This window comes from Phyllostomus discolor, chromosome 1 (assembly GCF_004126475.2).
Source record: "Phyllostomus discolor isolate MPI-MPIP mPhyDis1 chromosome 1, mPhyDis1.pri.v3, whole genome shotgun sequence".
NCBI lineage: Eukaryota > Metazoa > Chordata > Mammalia > Chiroptera > Phyllostomidae > Phyllostomus > Phyllostomus discolor.
The window spans coordinates 85,528,693-85,542,633 of record NC_040903.2 but is presented as its reverse complement, the minus strand read 5'-3'; the positions used below and the strand labels follow the sequence as shown (position 1 = coordinate 85,542,633).

Sequence of the window (13,941 nt, the reverse complement as noted above, 5' to 3'; positions counted from 1 at the left end):
AAGTGTCAGATATCTGGTAGGTTATAATCAGTTAAGCAGAAAGCCAGCAACAAACCAAGGTACCAGTTCACCTTGCAGAGAAGTACAAATGAAAAATGCATCATCATTGCCACGGTAACTACCGTAGGAAATTCAAAGTGAAAAACAGCTCGTAAGAACTACCTATTCCAATGGGTGAAACACATTGGACCTCATAATTGGAGGCTATGGCATGGGGAGAAAATGGATACAGACTTAGGGTAAGGCAACATTCTATACTGACAAAATCCAGGGTGGGGCCTTGCCTGTAGAGAGAAGATCCAGAGTGGAGACAAAGAATGAGACAGTTCTGGTAAAGAAACTATACACTAATCAACTGTTGAATGAATCATCACCATGGATACAGTTATATAGTTCAGAACAATGACCATTGACACTTGAAATGAAAAACAGAAGACAGGTGCTAAATTTATATTCTAAGGTAGAAAAGAATTCATGGAGGTAGTAGGCAATAGTGGAAAGTAACTTGAGGAAGCTGGTGCAAAGTTTTTGTTGAGAAGCAAAAAAAGAATTGATTTAACGGTCTGGAGCATTGATTTTCAATCAGTGTACTGCAAGGATTTTTAAGGGACTGAAGGAGGAGCAGTGGGTGCCAGGGCTCCTGGGTGGGAGCTTGGGGAACCTGCCAAATGCTGGTGTCACAGTGAGGCCAGGGAGGGGGGTGGTGCATAGCCAGGACCATGGAGGGTAGAGTGGATCCTGCAAGATTATGCTGGCAGGGGACACAGAATGAGGCAAGATGAGACAGCACTGCTGCAGGTGTTGCCCAGGAAGCCGAACCCAGGAGTTATGCCCCCAGCATATTGGAGAACTACACCCCAAGCTTTGAGACACAAGCACTGCATTGAGCTCAACACATGGGACACTTCCGGTTCCCCTTACCATGATAACATCCGGCTCCTGGCCTGTCCTGATTCACATACGGTGCTTGTCTGCTTCCACATTAGCCATCCAGAAACTCTGGGCAGGGTCCTCAAGAAGTAGCATGGAGAGACTCGAGTTTTCTCCAAGGCCAAGGTTGTGCTGGTTGTCTGTAAACTGGACATGTGGACCGACCTGATTGTACTGAGGGGGCTCTCCAAGCAGTGGCTTCTCCTTGTTACATATGAGCAGGGCACCGTGCTGGCCCAGCAGGTGGGGGCTGTATCCTATAAGTGCAGCATCAGGGATGTCTTCCATGAGGCCACAGTGGCCTTCCTGGTTCGTGGTCATAGAAAGCTGCACTGTACTGACTCACTGGGGACTGCAGTGATCCACTCAGCTGGCAGGCTGGCCAGACTGGGGAAACAGGAACAAAGACGAGATACACAGGGATTGAACCAAGAGGTGCAACCTCATGTGAGGAGGTGGGGAAGGGCACAATTGTTCCCTGCCTGCCCCCTGGCTTCCTGACCACCGGACTCTGGCTAGGACTTCAGGGCAGACTGAGTGACCAGTTCTCCTGGGCAAGGGACCTGGAGACAGAGGGTGCCACCATTCCCACACCTTCATCCCCTTCCTCTTCACAGGAAGTAGGGCAGCATGTGGGCCAGGAGCTGGGATGCAGCAGGCAGGCTGGGGAAGCTGGCATTAAGGAATGACCTTGGCTGAGTCTCAGTATATGAAGGATGCCGTCCCTCCCCACCCCCAGTCCTCTTGTGGTCCTGGCTTCCTCCCATGACCTTCCCTTTTCCTCTCCTCTCACTCCCATAGCTGTTCTCACTCCCCCTAACCTCCAGGCAGCATGCACTGAATTAAAAAGCAAGTTGAGCCCCTCACCCCATATATCCACAAGTCTTAGCTCCTCCCTCTCTTCTCCAACAGTCCCCAAATAAAGCTCATGTCCATGGAAAAAATAATTTTTTAAATGTAATACCTGACTGACTATTTACTCAGGGGCACAAAACTCTTTTTTAGATTGTCAAATAAAAAATGACAACAGCCAACACAACAACAGCCATCTGGTGTCAGTGAATCAAATTATAGCTATTTTTTTTCTGTCAGATTGGCAAAAAATATAAAACATTTTAGAGTGCTACAAAATCTTAGTAATTAGTTTATATGTGCCATGAGATGAAAAAGGTTGAAAATCACTGGTCTAGAGCAGAGGTTGGAAAACTTTTCTACTAAAATCAAGACAGTAAATATTTTAGGCTTTATAGACCATGTACAGTTTACATAGGGCACATTCTTTGGGGCTTTTTAATGTAAAAATCCTTTAAAAATGCAAAAACCATTCTTCGTTCACTGGTTCTATAAGAACAGGCAGTGACACAGATGAGCCACAGGCCCTCGTCTGCAGAGGTCTGATCCAGGAGAGCGAGGATTGGGCTCTCTGCAGTACCTAAAGTCACCACTAATCGTGTACTGATCACCTGCTCAGTACTCGGGGGCTATGCTAGTTTCTGGGGAGAGAAGAAAAACTGATAGCTGGAGCTGTAGTAGGTCCTGAAGATACGGCATTCCATTCCAGCAGAGGATGAGGAATGTGTTTCGAATGAAGGGAACTTCACCTCTGCCGGGTCACAGGCTCTGTGCAGTGAACTGGAAAGACGCACTAGATAACAACTGAGCAGGGACAAACATGCATGGGGAAGGGGACGAGTATCTAGAGACGTGGGTTTGGAAGGCTTTATTGTGTGGAAGTGCCAGACTCGCTTTAATGCAACCTCGTGATAACCTTTTTTTTATAAAAATAAGTCTGCTATAGTAACATTCTTTCAAGAGTATTTGCCAATAATTTTATATTTCCTTGGGTTTTAAATAATCATGGTTACATTGTCTCCACTCATCAAAAAACACTGAATACTAAAAGCTAGTATTTAAAAACCGAACAATAATGCTTCAGTAAAACAAGGATTGTGTGTACCAAAAGAAAAAAGTATTAAGTCAACAAAAGTAGCCTTTTCCCCCCTGTTGGAGTACTCCTTGTATGTGGTGATGTCTCAGAAAAGAAATGAGAAGAGAAACAATGAGTTAGGTTTAACAGAGTTCAAAGGAGAGAAAAGGCAGGTAGGAACAGTGTTAAGTTATATGTGAGCTGTATCAACCAAATCTTCAGTTTTACTTCTAGATTACACTTTGGTATCTTGTAAAAATTTCTCAGACACACTGAAGGAGAGTTAGGAGTCAGGTGTGAGGAAAGATGTGAAATTTCTCTGTGCACAAAAATATGAGACGAGGCAAATGTAATATGACCAACAACAGAGAAAGCCATTTGGTAAAACAAGCTTTTGGTCTTTTTCTGAAGAGGCTGTACATTTATCACATCTATTTTTGAGGTGTGAAAAGTGGGAGACTGATTCATTTTCATAGGATTGTTGCTTCTTCCCTTCGAGTCAGAAATATATGTGAAGAACAGAATCACCCGAGATGTAGTTCCTGATAGGCGCAAACACAAAAGGTCGATGTGAAGTTGTCTGTCTCCTTGTAGCGTTTTGATCTGATCTTCATAGTAACAGACAGACACGGGTTTGTGGTCACTGCTCTGGTCCAGTAGGCCAACACCACAAATACAAATACTGAAAGCAAGAAAGACACACATATACACATGCACACTTTTCTTTTGGACTGAAGCTGAGGCTGTTCTGTCTTATTTTCCCACCAGGTGTGCACCCTCACTAGAGAAGACAATCGAGAAATTGGAGGAAACCCTGAGGATGAGCAGCTGCACGTTCTGCCGCTCTACAAAGTGTCTGATGTGGATGAGTTCGGGAGTGTGGAAGCTCAGGAGGAGAAGAAACGAAATGGTGCTATTCAGGTACTGAGTTCCTTTCGGCGCAAAGTCAGGATGTTAGCAGAGCCGGTGAAGACGTGCCGACAAAGGAAACTAGAAGCCAAGAAAGCTGCGGCTGAAAAGCTTCTGTCTCTGGAGAACAGCGCAAATAAGAATGAAAAGGACAAGTCTGTCCCACCCCGTATAAAACAGACCGAAAGTGCAACCCAGGCTAAACAGTTGGCAGGTAATTTTTATGTGAAGCATTATAGAAATATGTATTATATGATATTAAAAATGAATATTGTCAATTTTGGAAGGTTACATTTAATCACGGTCCTAGTTCCGTACGAGAATCGTCTGTACAGTAGCAAGGGCCAGCTTTGCTCTTGGGAGTGGTACTGAGATACTGCACCATCAACCCGTGCTTGCTGGGAAACTTTGGATTTTATTCTATAATAAATGGCAGAGTTTTCTGATAGGTAAGTGATATTGTGAAAGTTGTGTGAATCTAGCAGTGGCAGGTAGGCCACCTCAGGCATAAAGGAATAAATAGTTTGGAGATAGATACAACAAACCAAGAGTGAGGTAATAAGACCGTAAATCTTGGTGGTACCAATGAGCTGTACCAAAAATGATGGGAGTGAACTCTTCTAAAATGAGTATCAATACACTGGTGATGACGCATCGTAATGAAAAGAAAAATTTAAGGATGACTCCAAAATTTTAAGTCTAGATAACTAAAACAGTACTATGATTTGAATAAGTTTAGGAACAAGGTTAATGGGGGTAGTGGCAAGAAAATAAGATACCCTTCCTTAGCCACATTGAATCTAAGGTTCGGTAGGTGGGTCCACATGTAGTTCTCATCAAGTTTTTACCTATCTCAATAGATCACGTTTTATCAGTACTAAGTTGATATTTTCTTGCCAAAGGTCCTTGCTTTATCTCTGCAGTTACTAGTGTAAAAAATCCAAATTTTAGAGATGGTATTAGCCTGGCCATTAACAAAAGGAAATACCTATCTTTTAAGTTTAGTGTACAGTTTGTTTACAGCCAACCATCATTGCATCACAAACTTAAATTTCCCTGCTGATTTATTTTGAAGCCATTTAGAATAAAATGCAAAAGATGCTTACTAAATATTTGTTGATTGGCTGACTCACACTAAGAGAAGTGAAGCCTCTTCAGCCCCTGACCTCTCCTGTAAGTTGGCTGTCAAGTGTAAGCACACAGAACTTGGTCTCTAGTCCCTTCTAGCCGGTTTCTGTAATAACTGTTTCAGTTGTCAGGGCTGCCATTGAAACACCATTTGTTCTTATCTCAGATTACTTTCTTAAGTGAGGTCATAAGAAGTATGACTTTTTAAAGTGTCACTTTCAGAGCTTAAAGTTTCATTAAAGTTTTATCTACAACTGTGTAAATTTCCTTTCTCAAAAGCATGCTAATGAAATGGGTTCATCTATTATAGAAGATGCTTTAGGTGTTTAAGTGAATGTCATTCTTTTCGTCATAGCATTCCTGAATCTTTCATAACAAAATTTCTGCTACTTTATTTTAACTATTTAACCAGCTTTACTACATGCCAGTCAATGGAGAAATAAAGTAAAATAAGGCATGGTCCCTTCCCTCAAGGAAATCCTTTTTAGGAGGGTAAAGAGGGGACTAAAAATGCATAATTATAATCCATGGTGACTGGTGCTTCATGGGACCTGTGTTTGCAGTGAGTACTGCAAAGCACTGGAAGAGGAGGTCCTAGTGGCTTCCTTAAGGTAGGGAAGACTGTGCCAAGGAAGGGCAGGGAGATGGGATGGAGGGAGGAGGGCACTCCATGCAGAGAGTGTGGCGTGGTTGGAGCACAGCGTGCCAGAGAATGTGATGCCCTCAGTGGAGTAGCTTTTGGATGTTCATTACCTTTATCTTCACTTACCAGATTGTACTGTTAAGAGAACCGCCATTTTATTTCTGATACCAGACACAAAAAAAATTATGCCAGACAATGGTCAGAACCCTGACTTCACTCTTACCTTTGTTTGTTGGGTGTTGGCAAGTCCTGGTGGTAGTTCTTACATACATTAAAGCATCCTCACTAGCTTTTATAAAATAATAATCGAGCATGCTTGCCCTGCCCTTTCTTATCTTGTCCACAAAACTTTTGGGACTTTCAGGACCAGTCATGCAGCAGCCCCAGCAGCCCCAGCAGCCCCAGCAGCACCAGCAACACCAGCCTCAACCCCAACAACTACAGAAGCAATCTCCACAGCTACAGAAGCAGCCGCCACAGCCACAGCCACAGCCGCAGCCGCAGCCACCGCCACAGTTGCAGCCACAGCCTCAGCCGCAGCCTCAGCTGCAGCTGCAGCAAGCCCAGCAGCCACCACCGCCCCAGCCACCACCGCCGCCACCACCGCCGCCGCCGCCACCACCGCCACATCACCCCTTGACTATTAACCCTCAGTCAGAGGCTGTCAACTCTTACTCTTCTTCTGGATCCACCAATGTATATATGAGACGGCCCAATCCAGTTAATCCTTATCCAAGCTCTTCACACACTTCTGATACGTATGGAAGCACCAACTGTATGAACTTCTATTCCACCTCATCCCAAACTGCAGGATCATATTTGAATCCGTCTAATCCCATGAACCCCTACCCCGGGCTCTTAAATCAGAATAACCAATATCCGTCATACCAGTGCAATGGAAATGTATCAGTGGACAACTGCTCCCGGTATCTGGGCTCTTACTCTCCCCAGGCTCAGCCCATGGATCTCTATAGGTACCCAAACCAGGACCCTCTCTCTAAACTTAATCTACCATCCATACATACACTTTACCAGCCAAGGTTTGGAAATAGCCAGAGTTTTACTTCTAAGTACTTAGGTTATGGAAACCAAAATATGCAGGGAGATACCTTCAGCAGTTGTACAATTAGGCCAAATATACACCACGTGGGGACATTTCCTCCTTATTCCACGCGGGAGATGGATGGTCACTTCATGGAAGCTGCCACTAGATTACCACCCCATATGAGCAATCCAAACATAGACTATAAAAATGGTGAACATCACCCATCTTCTCGCATCATGCATAACTACGGTGCATCTCCGGGCATGTTTGGCAGCTCTCTCCATGCCCTGCATCTCCAAAACAAGGAGAACGATGTGCTTGCCCACACAGCCAATGGGTTATCTAGGATGCTTCCCGGTCTTAACCATAACAGAACCGCTTCTGTCCAAGAAGGCTTGTACAAATTCCACGAGGCGGGCAGTCAGGAAAAGCAGCCTTCTGCCGCAGAGGAAAACGAGGAGGTCTGGTCAGACAGCGAGCAGAGCTTTCTGGACCCGGACATCGGGGGCGTGGCTGTGGCTCCAACTCACGGGTCCATTCTCATTGAGTGTGCAAAGCGTGAGCTTCATGCCACGACCCCTTTAAAGAACCCCAACAGGAATCACCCCACCAGGATATCTCTGGTCTTCTACCAGCACAAGAGCATGAATGAGCCGAAACATGGCTTGGCGCTCTGGGAAGCCAAAATGGCCGAGAAAGCCCGTGAGAAAGAAGAAGAGTGTGAAAAGTACGGCCCGGACTATGTGCCTCAGAAAACTCATGGCAAGAAAGTGAAACGAGAGCCCCATGAGCCGCACGAACCTTCCGAGCCCACTTACCTGCGCTTCATCAAGTCCCTTGCCGAAAGGACCATGTCCGTGACCACAGACTCCACAGTGACTACATCTCCATACGCCTTCACTCGGGTCACAGGGCCTTACAACAGATACATATGATGCCGCCCGTGCGCGGTTACCTCATTTGACAAGACCACAACCAGCCTGTCCATAGTGTAGTCCTCATGACATGGGCAGTGGGGAAAGGATACAGTATTGATGACAAATGTGGTGGGAAGAACCTCGGCTCACCAGCAGACAGAGAGGTCATCTCACCATAGCACTTAATTTCCACTGACTCCTGAGTGGTCACAGATGGCATCTGGGCGAAAGACCAAAGCATTCTATGCAAAAAGAAGGTGGGGAAGAAAGTGGTCCACAATTTACATTTTTAAACACTGGTTCTATTGTTGGACGAGATGACATGTAAATGTCACTTTCTTCCCCCTTACAACTTTACACATCTGTGACCACTTTTAATAATACCAGTTTGTGTGGTCACTACACCGATCAAACAAGTACTGTAGCAGTGCAGTGGCAGGACTCTCAAATACCATCTGGTGCTGAACATACGATGTACTGAAATACTGGAATTATGGCTTTTTAACATGCAGTTTTTACTGTAATCTTAATATTAACTTTTATTTATCAGAATAGTTCCAGGAAACAAATGAATAGACAGCAAAACACTGAATTTGTTTGGATGTTCTAAGAAATGGTGCTAAGAAAATGGTGTCTTTAACATTTAAAAATTTAATGCCTTTATATCATCCAGATGCTATTATCAGTGTACTCCAATACCCTTCAATATTAGGGGTACCTTTTCACTCAAGTTTTTATCATAATTACCTATTCCTACACAAGCTGTTTTTAAAATGTGGACATTTTAAAGGCCCCTGGATTTTGTTCCAGTGAAGTCCTTGCAGGACAATAAACATACATATGTACATATATACACACACACATATGTATATGTGCACACACATGTATATGTATAAATATTTTAAATGGTGTCTTAGAAGCACTTTGCCTACCTAAGCTTTGACAACTTGAACAATGCTAAGGTACTGAGACGTTTTTGAAAAAGTTTACTTTCCTTTTAAAATGCAAAGTTGATCTTTTTTAAGGAAAGGAAAGCTTTTAAAATGTTTTTGCTTTTATCCATGCCTCTGCTGATGAGCAATGTGTCCATTTTTCATACAGCCGGTTACATCCAAAAGGGGGCTTACTGGGTGTAAGGGAGTACATTAGTCTATAAAATGTGTTTTCTGGTGCTCATCTCACATGCTATACTGTAACAGTTTTATACAAAATTGTATGAGAAGTTCATTGCTCAAATATGTAGTTTTAAGAATTTTCTGTCAACTGCAGTAATAATTAACTGCATGCCACAGACTCAACCAAGCTGTTCAATGACGCAAAGCGACTTTATGGATCTGTGTGCTCTTCAGCGAGCTGAATGTCAGTCTGCCTTTCTGTTGATAATTGTACATTGTGATGTTGTCATTTCTTAGCTTAAGTGTCCTCTTTACCAGGAAGACCGAGCAGACTGATGCCTGCATAAGATGAATAAACAGGGTTAGTTCCGTGTGAATCTGTTAATTAAAAGGAAAAAAAAAACAGGCAGCTAGTTTGCTGTAGTTGTTTTAAATCATTAATTTGTATAAAGAAGTCAAAGAGATGTATAGTAAGTAAATTAATTGTAAACAAAACTTTTTTAACACAATGCTTTAGTATTTTAGTACTGTAAAAAATTAAATATATACATATAGATATATATATATATATATATATGGATTTGAAGCAGAATTTACATCACGATGGTGCTACTCAGCCTGCTACAAATATATTATAATGTGAGCTAAGAATTCATTAAAGGTTTGAGTGATGTTCCTACTTGTCATATACCTCAACACTAGTTTGGCAGTAGGATATTGAACTGAGAGTGAAAGCTTATAGCATTGTGTACCATCATTTTTTTCCAAGACTTACTTTTTTATTATTGAAAAGCATACCTTTTTTTCAATACTTGATTTCTTAGCAAGTATAACTTGAACGTCAACCTTTTTGTTCTAAAAATCAGGGATATTTCTGCTCATGTTCTCCTTCTGCCAACATGTCACCTGTGTTTATGTAAAATTGTTGTAGGTTAATAAATATATTCTTTTTCAGGGATTTAACCTTTTTATTTTGAATCCCTCCTATTTTGCTTGTAAATGTCCTAATGTAACTAAATCTAATTTTATAAATCTGTTGACTCTTTTTATTATAAAGGAAAACATTTTAAAAGTTTGGGGGAATATTTTGATTGTTTCAAGCAGAAAAAAATTACATGAAAATAGAATGCACTGAGTTGATAAAGGGACAATTGTAAGGCAGGAGTTTGGCAAGTGGCTGCTGGCTAGAGTCTTTCAACTCTCTAAATAAAGATGCTTTGACCCTGTAATCAGGGTAGGTACAGATCCATAAGGACTTTCCCAAAAAGGCAAAACACATAGGGGTGTGGTGTGCTATCATCAACTGTACAATTACATTCTGGTCTAAGTACATTTTTGCTTACTAATATTTCAAATAATTTCTCAATCACATAAAACCTTTGGGTTTTATTGGTCAAATCTTTCTTTATAACATGGCTTCTATCTCTTTAAAAACTTTCTGTAGTTCCTGTCTGTGACCAATTTACAATCATTTCAAAAATATTGGCTTTGCATATGTTAAACCACATGATTTTAGTATTTTGCATATACCATATCTCTAACAGCAAATACTTTGTTACTATATGCACATTTGTTGGTTTTGAATCAACCATCCCTATATGAATATTTTTTTTTTATGTCATCCACTGTCACTTGTCAAACTGCTGGCTAACAAGAGCAGGAAGTATAGTTAGGGGGACTGAGGAGAGGTTACGTAGGGAGAAGAGGAAGTTAAGTGGCATATTGTAAATATCAGATCTACAATTGTAAATATAAAACCTGACTCAGAATGAATGGAAAGCAGATCTCCAATTTGCTTATATAGGAATATCAGGTTGACTATGTAGCCATACTTGAAAATGCTTCTGAGTGGTGTCAACTTTACTTGAATGATTTTTTCATCTTGATTGATGCACAGTGATGTACAGTTCACTTCTAAAGCTAGTGGCCAACTCGTGTAGGAAACTTTTGCAGTTTGACACTAAGATAATGAATTCTATGTGCATTTTTCTATGCTTTTTTAAAAACTTAGTTTCATTTCATTTTCATGAGATGTTGGTTTGTCTATAAAATCTGAGGATGGTTATAAATACTGTAAGTATTGTAATGTTATGAATGCAAGTTATTTCAAAGTGTTTATTATTATATCATTCCTGATAACGCTATGTGAGTGTTTTTAATAAAATTTATATTTATTTAATGCACTCTAAGTACTGTCTTGTTGAAGTTTCTGTTTACTGCCAAAATTATTGCCATCTTGATGAAGCAAAGAGAATGAAAAGAATTTGTTCTTTAAAGATATTTTTAGTCCCGGTTGGTGTGGCTCAGAGGATTGAGTGCTGGCCTGAGAACCAAAGGGTCATCTGTTCAATTCCCGGTCAGAGCGCATGCCTGGGTTGCAGGCCAGGGCCCTAGTAGGGGATGTGCAAGAGGCAACCACACATCGATGTTTCTCTCCCTTTCTCCCTCCCTTCCCCTCTCTATAAAAATAAATTAATTAAATAATTAAAGATATTTTTAGATGGTTATTCTTAATGCTAAACCATAACTAAAGTGATAATATCCATATAATTATGGCCAAAATATTTTTCTGGTTGAATAGTCTACATATTCAACTTTTTTTCTCTCAGTTTTCTATTTATTCTATTCACCTTACATGTGTAGCCTGTGTAAGTCAGGAACAGAGCAGTAAGTACCTTTGCTGACCTTAAACTGGCCATCCCTTCTGGTGTGCAGTATTTGAGGGCCATCGCCGACCGCAGATACACTGAAGTTGAGTTCACATCGCTCTAGTCTAAGACCAGCATGATATTAGATTGACATCTCCCTCTTCATGTCCACTCTTCTCAAGAAAAATTCTTCTTCCTGCTCATCCAAAAGGCAGGTCATGTTGGGGAAGAGGAGAGGGGAGAAGTGGCCTGGGAGGCACCAGGTAGACATGCACATGCATCCTCATACATCCCACATGGCCTCAGGGAGCCATAGGCTAGGTTGTTGTCCTTTCTGTCCCTTCTCTGTAATGTGAATTGCCCCTCACACAGCACCAGTGCACTCCTGCCAAAACACTTCCTAGTAACACAAGGTATTAATCACAGAAATTAGGTGTAGTTATGTGTCTTTCAGCCCTCCTCCCAACCAACCTCCACCCCTTCCCAGATTGACAGAGAAATTATTTCCATCATACATTAAGGGAATCCCTTTCCCATTTTCCCCTGTCTGTTCATCCTGAGCCAAATTTGATTTAAATAGTCATTCCTGAGCCCAGGAAATGACTGCCACTTAGTAACCTTTGAGCTTCACTGGGTGATTCCTCCAGCACTCTACACAAAGACAGCACAGTAAAAGAAGCAGCACTGTCACTTAAAAGCAGTGATCTAATGATTTATCTTTTTAAATGTCAGCCCTTTAGGAACATTGCCAATCTCATTTCGTCATCCATCCTCTGGCTGAACTTTAGGAACCTCCAACTCTTCTCATTGGCTTGTCTCCCATGCCCGGGGTAAAGGGAACTTAAGATTCCATAAGCTCAAGAGCTTCTCCTACCAGGGCCCAATCCGCATCCCAACTGGCTGAGGCAGGTGATGCTAGTGCCTTGTACCTGAAGGTGCAGGCCGGCCTGCTGCTCTGAGCCTGCAGGTGGACTTGAACGGTCGACACAGTTGGAAGTGACAGATGAGCCAGCAGTCACAAAGCTTTCCTGGCCCCTTGCCTTCTCTGCGAGTAATTGCCAAGGATGAACCTTTTCACATAAGCAGGTGGGCACACAGCTGCCCTGTCATGCACACTGCCACTGCTCCTTCAGTCTGTCACAGGGTAAACCAGTTGATTTATCATAAAAGTCCTCCTGCTTTGGGTAATTCTAGCTTAGCTTTGACTTCATGCCTGGTTCTACTGTTTTGTACTTGCTCACTGTGTGAGAACTAGATTCAGTGAGAAAAGACCTTGGTTTTGTGGGTTGAAAGGCCATGGGAGGTGAGCACCAGCAGAAAAGGAAGGGTGGGGAAGCTGCTTTTCTTTTCCAAAGTATTGAGAGTGCTTGCTGCAGGAAGACTCTCGATCATTAACTTCACCTACTGGCTCACCAATAAGGGGTTGGGACTCTTTCTCCCTGCCTCCCCCACACCCCACCCCACCCAGAAACACACTCTCCCACTGGTAGAGGGGTTAGAAAACTTTTATAAAAGATACCGAGATGAGAAGTAACTGCAATTATAGATTATTTCAGTTTTACCAGCACTCTTCAGTTTCAAAGAACAAAGATGCTGTTGTTCCCATATACTCAAGGCCACCTGCCTACATTTCCTTCTCTTACCAGGCAATTTCTCACAAATCTTTGTGCTTGTCTAGCCAACATTCATTCTTGAAAGGGTCCAGTCTTTTCCTTGCATCTACATTTGACAAATATGCTTTCTTTGGGAGATTTCTTTTATGCTGTCTCAAAAGGAATTCCTGTACTCAGTTTGACATTTTACCCTCTAATCAATTCTTAATTCAAACTGAAATGAGATTTCTAGTTAGGTGTTGAGTAAAATGGCAGTTACATAAAGATACTCCACTTCTTCCCTACCCCCACAAAAATGAATTCAGACCATTGAAACTTACAGAATTAAAGATTTACAGACATATTCACCTACCACTTGCTTTTATTCCTCACAGCGAATACTTGTGTGAATAGAAATGTGAGTGTCGTTGTGTGAAACTTGGTATGCTTTTGGTGCCCTCAGTCCTCTCATGGGCAGCTCTTGATTTAGCTCTGAGGAATAGGATGACGTGCAAGGAACACTGTGATGGGAAGTACCTGGCATTTAATTCTGCCTTGCAGTGTACTAGTCCTGTGCCATGAAACCTCATCTGTAGAACTCAGTAAAATAGGGATGTGCTGAAGATTAATGGGAATGTAAAACTTTAACCACAGACTAGAATAAACTGTTATGCTCACAAAGGTTTTCATCTCTCCTTGTTTCATGCTAGGAGGGTCATTCCACAAACTATACCTTGGTGCCTATTTAGTCGACTCCCGCAGCTCCCCCTGCCTTCTCTCCATGGGCAGGGCCCCCGAGGCCCTTATATGATGAAATGGGTTTACGTAACTGCAAAGCTCCTGATCCTAAAGCATCATGAGGACCTCAAAGCTAAAGAGAAGATGATGACAAAAAAGGGGAATAACCCCCTGTCCTGTAATTTCATGAATCCCCAGACTGATTTTCAGATGCGTTAAGAATCCCCTTGCCATTATGTGACAGTTCCAGTAGTTGGAATGATGTCGCAGTTTCTAACATACCAAAAACACAAAGACTAATGAAAAGCTCAATTTAAGAGTTAAAAGCAGAAAAAAAATCAACCAAAGA

The 13,941-nt window shown here is 42.1% G+C and overlaps 1 protein-coding gene and 1 pseudogene across 1 annotated transcript in view; both read left to right on the top strand.

Moving 5' to 3' along the window:
• The window catches only part of TET2 (tet methylcytosine dioxygenase 2), a 119,033-nt gene extending 108,230 nt beyond the window's left edge, over window positions 1–10,803 (top strand). The window contains exons 10-11 of the mRNA XM_036025755.1: window positions 3,626–3,980; window positions 5,902–10,803. Of these exons, the coding sequence (XP_035881648.1) occupies window positions 3,626–3,980; window positions 5,902–7,517 (1,971 nt within the window). The 3' untranslated portion in view covers window positions 7,518–10,803. The remainder of the gene's footprint in view (window positions 1–3,625; window positions 3,981–5,901) is intronic.
• LOC114491442 lies at window positions 207–2,051 on the top strand (annotated as a pseudogene).
• Window positions 10,804–13,941: the final 3,138 nt, after the last annotated feature.